This window comes from Macaca fascicularis, chromosome 18 (assembly GCF_037993035.2).
Source record: "Macaca fascicularis isolate 582-1 chromosome 18, T2T-MFA8v1.1".
NCBI lineage: Eukaryota > Metazoa > Chordata > Mammalia > Primates > Cercopithecidae > Macaca > Macaca fascicularis.
Genome location: NC_088392.1, coordinates 72,441,052 through 72,456,854, shown reverse-complemented (window position 1 = coordinate 72,456,854; position 15,803 = coordinate 72,441,052). Strand labels below are relative to the sequence as shown.

Below are 15,803 nucleotides of genomic sequence, written 5' to 3'. Positions count from 1 at the left end.
GATCGCTTGAGCCCAGGAGTTCGAGACCAAGTCTGGGCAATATAGTGAGACCTTGTCTCTACGAAAAATTAGCCAAGGGTGGTGGTGTCTGCCTGTAGTCCTAGCTACTCAGGAGGCTGTTGTGGAAGGATGGCTTGAGCCCAGGATGTGGAGGCTGCAGGAAGCAGAGATGGCACCTCTGCACTCCAGCCTGGGCAACAAAGCAAGACCCTGTAAAGTGCAATACCTAATTTCCAAGAGAAATATTAACGACTTTGCCCTCTTCTTCATTCCCCCAGATCTCTGCCCGAGACGGGTCTGGAACCTGACTCCCGGGTGTCCATGACCCCGGTGGCTGCTTCCCGTCCGCAATGAAAGGGCTATCGGGCAGCCGCAGCCATCACCACGGGGTCACCTGCGACTCGGCCTGTGACTCGCTGTCGCACCACTCGGACCGCAAGCCCTACCTGCTGAGCCCGGTGGAGCACCACCCCGCGGACCACCCGTACTACACCCAGCGGAACTCCTTCCAAGCTGAGTGCGTGGGACCCTTCAGCGACCCGCTGGCCAGCAGCACCTTCCCCCGCAGGCACTACACCTCGCAGCAGGAGCTGAAGGACGAGTGCGCCCTGGTGCCCCGCACCCTGGCCACCAAGGCGAACCGCATCCCCGCCAACCTGCTGGACCAGTTCGAGCGGCAGCTGCCACTCAGCCGCGATGGCTATCACACTCTGCAGTACAAGCGCACGGCTGTGGAGCACCGCAGCGACAGCCCAGGCCGCATCCGCCACCTGGTGCACTCGGTCCAGAAGCTCTTCACCAAGTCGCACTCCCTGGAGGGGCCGTCCAAGGGCAGCGTCAACGGGGGCAAGGCCAGCCCCGACGAGGCGCAGGCGGCGCGCTATGGCAAGCGCAGCAAGAGCAAGGAGCGGCGCGCGGAGCCCAAAGCCCGGCCCAGCACCTCCCCGGGCTGGTGGAGCTCGGACGACAACCTGGATGGTGACATGTGCATCTACCACACCCCCTCGGGCGTGATGACCATGGGCAGGTGCCCCGACCGCTCGGCCTCACAGTACTTCATGGAGGCCTACAACACCATCAGCGAGCAGGCGGTGAAGGCCTCCCGGAGCAACAACGACGTCAAGTGCTCCACCTGCGCCAACCTGCCGGTCACCCTGGACACCCCGCTGCTGAAGAAGAGCGCCTGGTCCTCCACGCTCACCGTGAGCCGGGCCCGGGAGGTTTACCAGAAGGCCTCGGTGAACATGGACCAGGCCATGGTGAAGTCCGAGTCGTGTCAGCAAGAACGCTCCTGCCAGTACTTGCAGGTACCATTTCTGTCAGTGATGGAGGCTTAGAAGTAGTACCTGGCATGCTTGTGTGGGCATTTCTCCTGGTTCTAGTCTTGGCACTACTCTGAATTTTCTATTAAGATATGAACCTGGCCGGGCGCGGTGGCTCAAGCCTGTAATCCCAGCACTTTGGGAGGCCGAGACGGGCGGATCACAAGGTCAGGAGATCGAGACCATCCTGGCTAACATGGTGAAACCCCGTCTCTACTAAAAATACAAAAAAACTAGCCGGGCGAGGTGGCGGGCGCCTGTAGTCCCAGCTACTCGGGAGGCTGAGGCAGGAGAATGGCGTAAACCCGGGAGGCGGAGCTTGCAGTGAGCTGAGATCCGGCCACTGCACTCCAGCCTGGGCGACAGAGCGAGACTCCGTCTCAAAAAAAAAAAAAAAAGATATGAACCTGTGCAAATTATTTGGCATCTCTGTGCCGAATTGCTCATGTGGGGAAAATGCAAAGAACCCAGTGTTACCGACCTCATCGGGTTATCTTAAGATACTATATATCCAAGTGCTTTGAAAAGCACGCCTATGGAAAGGCAACGAGTTATTATGGCGTTCCTCTTCTGTCTGAGGGATCATAGGATGGGAAAGAGAGGAAAGGGAAGTCTACAGAGAATTTTTAAATAAGTCCACCTTTCTTTAATTCAAAAGTAAACAATGATCTTTTGAATTATGGAAAGAGTTTCCTTAAATCTATTCAGGGTTGTGGGGTGCTTTTCATTGTGAAATCCTGCCTGAAGCTATGTTAGAACACTGCGATGGTCATCACCAGCACCATCAGTAACTACACCCCACCTGAGCTTCCACCCCAAGGGCACAGCAAATCAGGAAGACACCCTGTGCCCTGAGGAGGTGGGGAGCTGGCCAGTTTGGGGACCTGACAAACACAGCTGCAGAGACCCAGGACAACAGAGAGGAGGAGGAAAAGGAGGAAGGATCAGAGAAGTAAAATACAATTAGTGTCAGGGCGTAAATCCCACACACCTACAGAGCCACGGCAGGCTGCTCTTCCCTGCTGCAGTCTCCTTATGTTTTCCTCCAGTGCACTGAAACCAGATGTTACCCGGAGACAAATATAGGAGAGAGGTCTGCTTCTTCCCTACCTCCTTGCTGTAGTATTGTAATTTTTCCCAAGACACATTTTTCCGTAAGGAGGACTCTCATCTTTTCCTTTTTCGAAGTGTCTTTTCTTCTCTGTTCTCTCCTGGTAGCCTCATCTTAAAAAAAAAAATTACTGAGCTATAAAAGTATAACATACCCACTCCCATTTTACACTCCCACCTTAAGAAGAAATACAAAGAAAAATTCTTCCTTCGAGGAGTTCATCTTTTTTGCTCCCTTTGAACTCCTCCTGGCAAATCTGGCTCCCTTGGGAATGCCTCCACCAATCCCTGAGAAGACCCCAAGCTGGCAATCCCTGGACAAGGGCAGTGCCAGAGCCTGTTCTTGGAGTTCAGAAGAAGCACCAGCACATGGACAGTTTTCACACACAACACACAATAACGTGGTCCGTATTTCCCACTGAAGGTCGTGTTGCCTAATTTCCCGTAAGGTTGCTACATGTTAATAAGTTATCAAGAACTATAACAATTTCCGAGCTCAAAGAATCATTTAATCCACTTAGCATATGAAGAAGTAGACACCAAGAAAGGTAAATACTTAGTGAGTTAAACCGTTAGCATGTGGCAGAGGTGGGACCAGAACCCAGTCTCTTAACTTGGAGAAATGGCCATTATGAAGGTTGCAACTGAAAGCTCTAGAAACTCTTTAAGAACGTAAAGCTCACCCACCACTGAATGTAAAGTATTTCGGTAAGGATATCTGTCTTGAAAAAAGTAAGGAGTAAAGAGATAAAAGCCCTAGAGTACCACACATTTTGTCTGCAAAAATTCTATGACCAGTGGCAAAAACAAAACAAATTGAAAGAAAAAAAAAAAAAAACACCTGTACTTAAGTAAGTAATGATGAGATTAGATGAGAAGTATCAGAGTAAAGGATGCTGTGTATGGATCTAGCATAAGCCTTCATTAGTAATGAAATGTTTTCATTATATTTGCCTGTATGCCTACATTCTTCCTACCTTAGGTTCATTTTTCTTTCTTTTTTATACCTTTTTGGAGTCACAATCTCAGGTAGTGGTAAAACGTGGAAGGATAAGGAAAGAAAGAAGGAAAGTGATATTAATTGAAAATCTACTATATACCAGATGCTATAGCAAATGTGTTCACATTTCGTATTTCATTTAATCTTTGTAATAATCCTGAGATTACTGAATGTAATAATACTGTATTTTTATGAGAGAAGAAACTGACACTTAGAAATATCAAGTGATTTAAAGTCCCATGTTCTGGAGGTTGTACAACTGAGATTTAGACTCAGGTCTGTTTGATGACAAAGCCAAACTCTTTCTAATATGCCCTAGCACAGACCTGAAATCAAAGGCATGAAAAATGGTGAGCAAGAAGAAAATAAAATCTTTAAAATAAGCATATTATTATTAAAGTTTTTCAGTAAAATCAGAATGAAATCTTAAAGGCTGAAGTATGGGATTTAGTATAGTAGCATTATTGGATCTCCTTCTAAAAGATTTGAGAATTCTATTTTCAAATTATTTGCCTTCTTTAAGCCATTTTTTAATGAAACATTTGAGGCTTACAGAAAGGTATAAAGAAAAAACAAATAAAACACCCATTTATACATTACCCGTCATACAGAACTAAAACATTCATTACAATGGATCACATACACACTCGTATTAATCCCTTTTACCTCCCTTCTTCCCCAGAGTAATAGCTAATCTGTCTTTGACACCAAAGCACCTTTGTTTTGAATTCTGAAATTATTGAAACGTTGAAAATAGTTTCACATATTCTGTCCTACATTGGGCAATAATTAACCAAGCTAGTTCAACCTTTTAAATATAAACTAAACTCCAAGATAATCCTTATTAATAGATGTTGAATTTATTAAATTTCTATTTTATGCAAGGCTTTAAAACTAGGGGAAAAAAATCTATATTTGAATGTGGGGAGGTAGTATGTTAGTAAATGAATTAAATGTAAACCAGTGTGCACCTCCCAAACCATGTGCTGAGGCTGAAGAGATGCTGTAAAGAAAGGGAAGAGAGAGCCATACATTCATATGGGATCAGAGGAGAATAGAAAATACCTCCTGAGAAATGGGCTGCTGCTCCCTTCTTGCTTCTAGGAAATGAAAAGAGGATCTGCCATCCCGTGCAAGGGCTGCTGAGGAAGATGGGGTTAGCCCCCGCGCCAGCCGTTCCAAGGGAACACTTTCATCTATAGGCTCATTCTTAGAAGTAAATTTGGGAAAACAGAGAGGGAAAGAGTTTCTTTGGAGTTCTTTTTTTTTTTTTTCTTTTCTTTTTCAGTTCTATTGCCTTAATTGCCAACTAATATTGAAGCTGGATTTATAAATGGATTTAACTTCAGTATTAGAGATTTAGTAGGCAAAGCACTATTCTACTAGTTCCAAGAGCATTCTAGTCCTTATTTGCCGCTAACTAGTAACATGACCTGGAAACATTCTTTCAGCTCTCTGGACTTCCTTCCTCTGCTAGAAAATGAGGCACTTCCTCCAAAAGATATATGATCTCAGTACGCATTTTCAAACTCTCAAATTACATGTGTCGGAGTACTAATTAGAACTATTGTCAAGAGCTGGAAGTCCCAGGACTCTCATTTCAGAGATGCCTACTATATGTTTTTCAGATGTTATCTAATTTGCTCTTTAAAATTCTAGAGATATTTCACAGTCGAAGAACCTAAGTTTTTGTAAATTAGGTTAAGTAACTTGCCCAAGGACACACAGCTAGTATGTGGCAACATGCTGGGTCAAAACTGATTTCTCTGCCTTCAAAGTCTGTGTTCATTTACTACACCCAATCTCTACCTCCTCCAAATACAAAGCAGAGGAAGGAAGCAGTGTATATCAAATATCTATTATGTGCCAGAAACTGGGTATATCTCATTAAGTACTCAAAACAACTTTGTAGAGTATTATTTACTTTAGATTTATAGACAGCAAAACAGGCACAAATGCTGAAATCATTTGCCCAGGAACACATAAACAGTAAGTGGGGAGCTAGCACTTGATCCCAAATCTGTCCAACTCCATAATATGCTTCAGTAATGGAAATGAGTGCATATTTTTTCTTTTATTACCTCATTTGTTTTGTGGTAAATGTATGTGTGCATCTGACCTCATATGCGTGTGAGAAGTTAACAGGGCACGGATGTGAAATCAGACTAACAATGAAACAACTGATTATGTCCCTAATTTAATTCAAGACTAACAAAGATGAAATTAATAATCACCAATAATAAAGTCTAAATACTAGCAAACCTCTGCTTCTCTCTTTGCAGAATTATCACTTAGAATTAGCTTAATGTAGGTCATTGCCATGATTCTATAGAAAATGAGAAGTCTATAGGTATTTAGCCTCTGCCTGACATTGACTTAGGAATCAAATACTGTAGCTTGAAATCACTGCAAGTCCCAGTTAATACGGTCAATTATATTATGAGTGATATGTGCTCGCTGACAAGCTGTCTGTAGTTAATAAAAAAGGGACTCCTTTTTTTCCAATATTGTTATTTTTAAATGTCAAGAATCAGATGTCTGCTGTTTAGAACTATTGTACCGCTGCCAGTGACTGTCTGTATTAGGGTTGGGAGCAGGAACATGGATTTGAAGACATTAAAACTGTTTAATTCTCAGTTGAGATGTGGTTGGCTCTTATACATTTGGAATAAAGCATTTATGGCACATCTCAGGGTAAGTGCTTAATAGTTAAATAAATAAAATAGGAAGAGGTTCAGAGATAGAATAAAAGGTAGTTTTTGTTGTTGTTTTGTTTTTGCTTTTAAAAAGCAGAAATCTTGGTTCCGTTTATACCTCTTTATGTAAATGTTGTATGTCGAGTGACTGACATGTAAAGCCATTCAGAAGAGCAAGATTTTAGATTTCCAACTGTTAACCTAAAAGAAAAAGCCCTTCAAACCGTGTATTTTGCATTCATTCAGCCGTAGAAACAGGAAAAGGGAAACAAAACGCTCTCTCCCCGGTAGAAGTGGAGAGAGAGAGACAGAGGGAGCGAGAGAGAGAGCAAGACAGACCGGGAAGGAAAGCACTCCCAGAGATGAAATTTTAGGAAAGCAAAATGATCGACCTTTTTAAGGCTGAGTGGGTTTCTTCAGTTTGTGTGCAAGTTTCAAGAAATGGAAGGACTGACCAGGTTTGGGTATAACTCTTTTATTACTTTGTATTTGATAATAGAGTGTTGTTGATTTGGATGGTTTTTGTGGTAGGGAGAGGAAGGGGTAGTATCTGTGATTTTATTTCTCCTCTAAATAATGGCTAGTGAGACTGAAAGAGCTGACAAACTAATGTATGTACAGATAGTAAAAAAAGCAGGTGGAGACATCAGATACCTACAAATCTGTGTCTCCACCAGGGCTTTATAAAATCTTTAAATGACACATGATCTCCTTAGATCTGCTAGGTGCTGTTAGCGGATGTTATATGGCTGGTGATTGAAATATGATCGGTTGTTTTCCAGCGCCAGGATTCTGAATACTTACTGCTCCTTTGCAAAATTAACATTTGTGATGATTGCTCTTTTGGGGGGTGGGGGTCTGCTTAAATAAGGCACCACACAAGATCACTGAGGAAGCGTTCATAAGCATGATTCCAGGATCTTTTAAATACAGGTAAAATTATTTTTTCAATAATCTGTTCAAGATTATTTCCATCTTTGCCCAGTGGGAGCTTTCTTTCCCTGGCTGAGTTTTTCCTCCCTCTTGTGTTAGAACAATTTTAAGTCTCCCAATTCAGTTAAAACTACTTTACATGCAATTTGTGAAAGTGCTGAACGGTTCTGCTACTGACTTTGGCTGCTTGGATGTTTCTTTGCTGCGTTTTTCTGAAATCCCATCCATCACATTCATTGATGATTTTCTTTATTTTTAATTTAAATTGCCTTAATAATCCAGCAAGTGAATGTCAAGGTTCCTGAATGGATTTCCTATTGGGTTTGTACAGTCTGCCTGTTTTTCACTGATCTTGTAGAGATGTCCTCTTCATTCATAGAAAGATGAGATTGCTCCAGCCGGTGCTAACTTTGAATGTGGAATCAGTGATCAGCAGCAGAATCCTGTTAATTCTCCTCTCTCTCTCTCTGTCTCTCTGATTCTCTATTATTCTCACTCTTGTCATGTCCAATTAATAGAGGGAAAAAAACAATTGACAAAACACTGTGAGAAAGCAGGGGTCCAGAAAGACTCAGTGGTAGTAAAGGGAAGATCAAAACTATACAGGAAAGCCTTATTGGGAGTTGTTAAAGAAACTTTGGTATTCTTGGCCTCCAGTTTCATTGTTTTCTAAAGACATTTTCGGCAACACCAAAATGCTTGGTTAGCCACAGTCCGAGGTTTCTGCCTGTAACACTCACTTTCTGATCTCACAGAATTCCAATCTACTAATTAAAGGCATAGCATTAGTTAGCAAAGAGTGAAAGAGAAAAGCTAGCCTTGGATCTCTCAGGGGCCAGGAGATTTCATTTCCCCTTTTTCCATTCTCCTTAGAAGACGGTTTGCTTGATTGCAAATTAAAGACAGTAAATCAAGGTAATCATTCACCATTCTTTAAGAGAACCATTCGCCCACAGTCTCTGGCCCACTTGAGATCATGGCATTACACAGTTTTACACAGTGATTTGTGAATGGTAGAACACATTGCTCTTTTGTGTCAGGTTTTTTAGGAACTGCTAAAAAATATATGCAATATTGCCAAGCTGACTTTAATTTGTAATTAGATTATGTTTTCCACCACTTTGGTTTTAGGTTCAAAGACAACAATCTGTCTTAGCGGGTTATTGCACAGGGAGAATTTTTTTTCCCATTATTTTGGTAAATTCATATTTATGTGTTTTTCCAAATTCTTAAGTTAAAGCCACCATAGGGAATTACATTAATTTTTTTCAGTGACTGATTTATTTATATTCAACCCAGTCCTCTATGTTTATAAACTAAAAAGTAATGATATAAAGAATCAATTAATTACTGTTATACAGAGATAAAGGAGAAAATATTGTGTAAAGAAAGGCATAACATTGACTGTTACTTTTGACCATATTCTTGTTTTTACTGTTTTTAATTTTTTTTTTTTTTTTTTTGTCTTGAAGAGCACACACGTGATTAAGGAAAGACCTCTTCTGATTCCCTGATCTTTTAAATGTAGGAATATTTAGGACTCTCATTAAAAACTTTTTGTTTCATTTGCTAAAGTCTGGCAATATGCCTGCTTTTTTTCCATTTCTAAGATATATTATACAATGAATTTGCTGAACGTGTAGGTCTTTTTGTGTATATTAGGTCACTATTCTCTATCAACTGGAGTTTCTACTCACTGTTTCACAGAATTAGGAAACTTCCCACAAAAATCAGGCTTGTGATATCACAGAACTGTCTATGAAGCAGAATTACATGAGCCTGGGGTTACTGCATGCCAGGTGCAAGTGTGCAGGTTTATAGATACACCTTCTATCCGCATAGGTATCCCTCCAATAATACTTCTAAAATATGCATTTATACACATGCCATCTTTGATCTCCGATTCATGAACTCAGATCCGTTTTAAGAGTGCCATTTCACAAAGTCCACGTAAGAGGAATGACCATGAAGTGGAGAAACAGGTTTTTCATAGATGTTAGTGGAAAATTCATTACTTTGCTTTTCCACTGATTATATTGAACTTCACCTTGGACCATTAGTGTAGACTAGTTAGGGATGTCCTGCTTCTCTGGACATAGAATAAAGAATAAAGAGGTTTTAGTCCCCTTAATAAGGGGGCATCCAACAATCATAAAAGGAAATTACTTTTGTTCTCCTTAATTTTTGTAACCACAATTTAATATACACTTGCAAGATTGTCTAACTCCTCCCTGATTTAATTCTCTGAGACTCTAAAATCATAAGGTATATAACTAAAGGACCAGGCGGAGTTGGGTTTTCCCCCCTTAAAATGACAGTTTTAGATAATAGAACCTCCTGATCAGAAGGTCATCTGGTATAGCTTCCCATTCACACTAATCTTCCTGCAATGTGGACATTGTATCTTCCTATCTATTTTTCATCTAATAATCTCCTTATAAAAGAAGGCTTTAAAATTATTTAGTCCAATTTAGTTTTTTGAAAAGAGAAAAATCCTAAGGAAATACCTCGATGAGATCAGTCATCTTGTCAGTGGAACCTGGCACTCGCAGGCTCACTGCCTGGCTACAAGTGCTGTTCTGTTCCCTTTATGTTGTACATATTCTATTATCCATTCTCGTAACATCATTTTAAGGCAATGGTGCCAAGGCACAAGGAAGCAAAGGGAGAAGTGACATTATCTGAAAGTTAGAGTTGAAGCAAGTTTGTGACTCGAAAGTCTCAAAAGAGGCAAAGATTAACTAAATCATGCCTGCAATTATTTATTTTAACTTCCAAAGAAAAGAAATTGGTATGCTTCTCCTTTTATGGATGAGTTTTCCCTGCATCATGGTAAACCATGTAGCAAAGGAGGAGGAATGGAGCAGAATGCATTAGGATATGTGATCTTTAGGGAATTTGCTCAGAGCCCTAGTTAGATTTTGAAGACAGCATTGCATCCTTCCAGCATCTTCCACTCATTTGAAGTCAGCATCCCTCATCTTACTTCTCTAGGATAAAAATTAACATAGCTGTTACCATATTTGCAAAGGCCAAACTTTTTATATATATAAAAAATATGTATGGTGTGACAGGTAGGAATTACATATTGGAACAATGGGACCATGGGAGCAAATATATTAAATGGGAGCAACTGCAGCAAATCTGAGAGGAATAGTGCACAGGATATATAAACTAAGAGCTACTAGCTAATCTCTTAGTTATTGCCCCCAACATGTAAAAGGAAGTGATTGGAAAGGATTTATCTCTAAAATTGGAAATGCTACATGAAACATTGTAAAGTGGAATCAATATGGGTACACATGGGCACAATAATATCACATGTATACCTGTAGAGAATCATATATATGTGTGGCCACTTGCTCTATCATTGAATATTTACAGGTACAGATTCCTTAATTTTATGTGCACAAGAATCACCTTGAGAGTGTCTGTAAAATGAGGATCTGTGACATCAACCCAGAAGATTCTGATTGCATAGATATGGGATGATTCTGACAGTGATCAATCCCAGAACTGCACTTTAAGTAACCCAATTCTAGAGAACTGTAAGGCTTAATTTCTCACTGTATTTACTGAAGGGGGCAGTAGAGCCTAATAGATGAAATACGGGATCCAGGTGCTCTGACTGCAAGCTTTATTGATGCTGGCTTGCTGCATGACTTTGGGCTCTCTCCACTTAGTACTTCTATTTCTACATCTGTAAAATGGGCATGATGATATGACTGTGTTTGCTTCAGGTCTTAGAAACAAATTAAACTTCAAATTTGAGAAATAAATGAAAAATACAGTGTGAAAATATTCCAAGTTTATAGATCCTCAAACATTAACAAGCTTTATCTCTTTCCCATGTTTCATGTACCATACCACTTTTTCCTTTATATTTTACTTGATCTAGTTTTTATTAAGCTGGAGTTGGGATTAACATATCTGATTTTGGCCGGGCGCGGTGGTTCAAGCCTGTAATCCCAGCACTTTGGGAGGCCGAGACGGGCGGATCACGAGGTCAGGAGATCGAGACCATCCTGGCTAACACGGTGAAACCCCGTCTCTACTAAAAAATACAAAAAATTAGCCGGGCGCGGTGGTGGGCTCCTGTAGTCCCAGCTACTCGGGAGGCTGAGGCAGGAGAGTGGCGTAAACCCGGGAGGCGGAGCTTGCAGTGAGCTGAGATCCGGCCACTGCACTCCAGCCTGGGCGACAGAGCAAGACTCCGTCTCAAAAAAAAAAAAAAAAAAAAAAAACATATCTGGTTCTGTGGTAAAGAAAATCCCTTTCCAATGAGGGATGAAAGTAGGTCTTAATCACACTATAGGTGTAAAACTTCACTGTCATGTATGCCAACTAAACACAGAAAGCTTTCATCTGAAGGCAAAAGTATCACAGAGTCAATCTTTTTCTATTTTCTTTTTTGAAAGACAGTGTTTCCCTTTGTCATCCAGGATGGAGTCCAGTAGTGTGATCACGGCTTACGGTAGCCCTGACCTCCTGGGCTCAAGCGACCCTCCCACCTCAGCCTCCAGAGTAGCTGGGACTACAGACTCACGTCACTATGCCAGGCTAAGTTTTTATGTAGAGACGGGGTTTCGCTATGTTGCCTAAGATGGTCTTAAACTTTTGGCCTCAAGCGATCTTCCCACCTCGGCCTCCCAAATTGCTGGGATTACAGCTGTGAGCCACTGCACCCAGCCTGGATTAATCTTTTGATAGCTCAGCCTCAGTGGATCAGGTTTCCCCATGGCTTGATACTGGCTGATGGAATATCATTCTGGCTTCTTCAAGCTTAAGTATATTCACACAAAAAAAGAAAAAAAAAAAAAAAAACCACAACACACACTTGCTTTTGTTTTCATACCTTAAGTCTGTCAAGCCCCTGCTGCCTTACTCCAGACAGCTCTGATAAGTCAATGGGACAAGTTTAATTAGTAATAATAGTCATGGGAGGTGTCTACAAGGGAACTCTCTCCACCATCATCACCGCTTTAATTGAGTTAGGAGAACCAGGTTCTCCGTGGAGTATTTCCTCCGTGGCACCTTGATAGGTGCTTTTCCGCCATTGATAGATGACCAAACGCCCTTGGCCATCACTCTTCTTTGCTCATGCCCAAAGTCCCTCAGCCAGATATATCATTCTTCTAATGCTGTAGAAATTCAAAAGAGCGAGTGAACACTGAGCAAGATCTGTCTCATGACCCTCTCCACAGAACCATCAGTTCAAACTTCTTCTGTCAGCCCTGTGACTCTGGGCAGTCTGAAGTCTACCTCACTTGCTTCTCCAGTGTCACCAAAACAATGAAAACAAAACCATTCAGAATTCACAGGAAGTGTTTAATACATTTAATGAAATTATATCTCTTAATTATGAAAACTTGACCGAATAGGCCTGCCATTTTTGGTTATAAAAGTGGAAAATAGTGATGATAGATATCATCCTATGGGCACTGGAAGACCCTGTTAGGCCACCCTGGGACATGCAGTTTACACTCTGAATGCCACCTGCCAGTCTAAGCTCCTCTGTGGACGTCCATCTGACTGGCATCCCCTTAGGCAGAAAATAAGTAGGGAGGGAGGCCTTTCTGCAGGACTTCTCCTTTTAAAGTCCCTTAAAGGAACCCAACTACCTGTATTCCTTGGAAATTTTATGTCTTTGTCTTCTCTCCTTAACTAGTAAAAGTTTCGAAGGCTTATCTGTAACTCAAGGGGTGTCGATGAAACTGTCATTTGTTTGCAAATGAAACCTGAGCTTTCTGAAAATGACTCCCCTGCAAAGTCATTCCCCCATAACACTCCTCCAGCCTTCTAGTTGATTTTAGATAGTTTCCTGTTCTCCCACCTCTTGGAAGTATTCCATGGCACGCTGAGCAGACACTTTTAGTCAAAAATGCCTATAAATAGCTGATTTTCCCTGCTTACTGCCTTCTCTCTAAGGCTTTCACAAAGGAGGTGAAACGAATCCACCAGAAACAAGAGCTTTCTGTGAGGGGTGTGTGGTGAGGCTTATGAAAAATCAAATCCATAGGCTGAAAATTATCGTGTAGGTGGCTTTGCCATATTTGACTTACGCAATCACTGCATGGAAAAAGCAACATTTTATTTCATGCCAGATGATCTCATGAACTGAACAAGCCATCAAGTGAGACTCATTTGAACTTTCATGCTTCTTTAAAAACATGTACTTTGTTTATGAGGCCAGCATCATCCTGATACCAAAGCCTGGCAGAGACACAACAGGAAAAGAGAATTTTAGACCAATATCCCTGATGAACATTGATGCAAAAATTGTCAATAAAATACTGGCAAACCGAATCCAGCAGCACATCGAAAAGCTTGTCCACCACGATCAAGTGGGCTTCATCCCTGGGTTGCAAGACTGGTTCAACATATGCAAATCAATAAACGTAATCCAGCATATACACAGAACCAAAGACAAAGACCACATGATTGTCTCAATAGATGCAGAAAAGGCCTTTGACAAAACTCAGCAGCCCTTCATGCTAAAAACCCTCAATAAATTAGGTATTGATGGGACGTATCTCAAAATAATAAGAGCTATTTATGACAGACCCACAGCCAATATCATACTGAATGGGCAAAAACTGGAAGCATTCCCCTTGAAAACTGGAACAAGACAGGGATGCCCTCTCTCACCACTCCTATTCAACATAGTGTTGGAAATTTTGGCCAGGGCAATCAGGCAGGAGAAAGAAATGAAGGGTATTCAATTAGGAAAAGAGGAAGTCAAATTGTCCCTGTTTGCAGATGACATGATTCTATATTTAGGAAACCCCATCGTCTCAGCCCAGAATCTCCCTAAGCTAATAAGCAACTTCAGCAAAGTCTCAGGATACAAAATCAATATGCAAAAATCACAAGCATTCTTATACAACAATAATAGACTAACAGAGAGCCAAATCATGAGTGAACTGCCAGTTGCTTCAAAGAGAATAAAATACCTAGGAATCCAACTTACAAGGGATGTGAAGGACCTCTTCAGGGAGAACTACAAACCACTGCTCAACGAAATAAAAGAGGACACAAACAAATGGAAGAACATTCCATGCTCATGGATAGGAAGAATCAATATCATGAAAATGGCCATACTGCCCAAGGTAATTTATAGATTCAATGCCATCCCCATCAAGCTACCAATGACTTTCTTCACAGAATTGGAAAAAACTACTTTAAAGTTCATATGGAATCAAAAAAGAGCCTGCATTGCCAAGACAATCCTAAGCCAAAAGAACAAAGCTGGAGGAGGCATCACGCTACCTGACTTCAAACTATACTACAAGGCTATGGTAACCAAAACAGAATGGTACTGGTACCAAAACAGAGATATAGACCAATGGAACAGAACAGAGCCCTCAGAAATAACACCACACATCTACAACCATCTGGTCTTTGACAAACCTGACAAAAACAAGAAATGGGGAAAGGATTCCCTATTTAATAAATGGTGCTGAGAAAACTGGCTAGCCATATGTAGAAAGCTGAAACTGGATCCCTTCCTTACACCTTATACGAAAATTAATTCAAGATGGATTAAAGACTTAAATGTTAGACCTGAAACCATAAAAACCCTAGAAGAAAACTTAGGCAATACCATTCAGGACGTAGGCATGGGCAAGGACTTCATGTCTAAAACACCAAAAGCAATGACAACAAAAGCCAAAATTGACAAATGGGATCTAATTAAACTAAAGAGCTTCTGCACAGCAAAAGAAACTACCATCAGAGTGAACAGGCAACCTACAGAATGGGAGAAAAATTTTGCAATCTACTCATCTGACAAAGGGCTAATATCCAGAATCTACAAAGAACTCAAACACATTTACAAGTAAAAAACAACCCCATCGAAAAGTGGGTGAAGGATATGAACAGACACTTCTCAAAAGAAGATACTTATGCAGCCAATAGACACATGAAAAAATGCTCATCGTCACTGGCCATCAGAGAAATGCAAATCAAAACCACAATGAGACATCATCTCACACCAGTTAGAATGGTGATCATTAAAAAGTCAGGAAACAACAGGTGCTGGAGAGGATGAGGAGAAATAGGAACACTTTTACACTGTTGGTGGGACTGTAAACTAGTTCAACCGTTGTGGAAGACAGAGTGGCAATTCCTTAAGGAACTAGAACTAGAAATACTATTTGACCCAGCCATCCCATTACTGGGTATGTACCCAAAGGATTATCAATCATGCTGCTATAAAGACACATGCACACATATGTATATTGCAGCACTATTCACAATAGCAAAGACTTGGAACCAACCCAAATGTCCATCAATGATAGCCTGGATTAAGAAAATGTGGCACATATACACCATGGAATACTATGCAGCCATAAAAAAGGATGAGTTCTTGTCCTTTGTAGGAATATGGATGAAGCTGGAAACCATTATTCTCAGCAAACTATCGCAAGGACAAAAAACCAAGCACTGCATGTTCTCACTCATAGGTGGGAATTGAACAGTGGGAACACTTGGACACAGGAAGGGAACGTCACACACTGGGGCCTGTCGTGGGGTGGGGGGAGGGAGGAGGGATAACATTAGGAGATATGCCTAATGTAAATGACGAGTTAATGGGTGCAACACACCAACACGGCACATGTATACATACGTAACAAACCTGCATGTTGTGCACATGTACCCTAGTACTTAAAGTATATTAAAAAAAAGTACTTTGACTTTCACACTGCTATAAAAAAAAAAATCAAACCCAATTTTTATTTA

General features: G+C 41.2%; 1 protein-coding gene and 1 long non-coding RNA gene across 27 annotated transcripts in view; one reads left to right on the top strand and one right to left on the bottom strand.

The window, feature by feature from the left end:
- DLGAP1 (DLG associated protein 1) overlaps positions 1 to 15,803 on the top strand; it is a 961,867-nt gene that overhangs the window by 589,188 nt on the left and 356,876 nt on the right. For 9 of the 26 annotated variants that reach the window (XM_074022767.1, XM_045378186.2, XM_045378189.2 and 6 more), the window contains exon 5: positions 279 to 1,307. In XM_074022767.1, the coding sequence (XP_073878868.1) occupies positions 351 to 1,307 (957 nt within the window). In that variant the 5' untranslated portion in view covers positions 279 to 350. Of the gene's footprint in view, positions 1 to 278; positions 1,308 to 5,996; positions 6,127 to 6,424; positions 6,593 to 15,803 lie in introns of those variants that run through there. The other 17 variants (XM_074022777.1, XM_045378194.3, XM_074022774.1 and 14 more) reach the window with 3 other exon arrangements.
- Positions 56 to 4,147, bottom strand: LOC141409055 (uncharacterized). Its single transcript, XR_012427310.1, has 2 exons — positions 1,730 to 4,147; positions 56 to 1,420 (listed from the first exon to the last, which is right to left on the bottom strand). It is a non-coding gene; the product is annotated as an uncharacterized lncRNA (long non-coding RNA).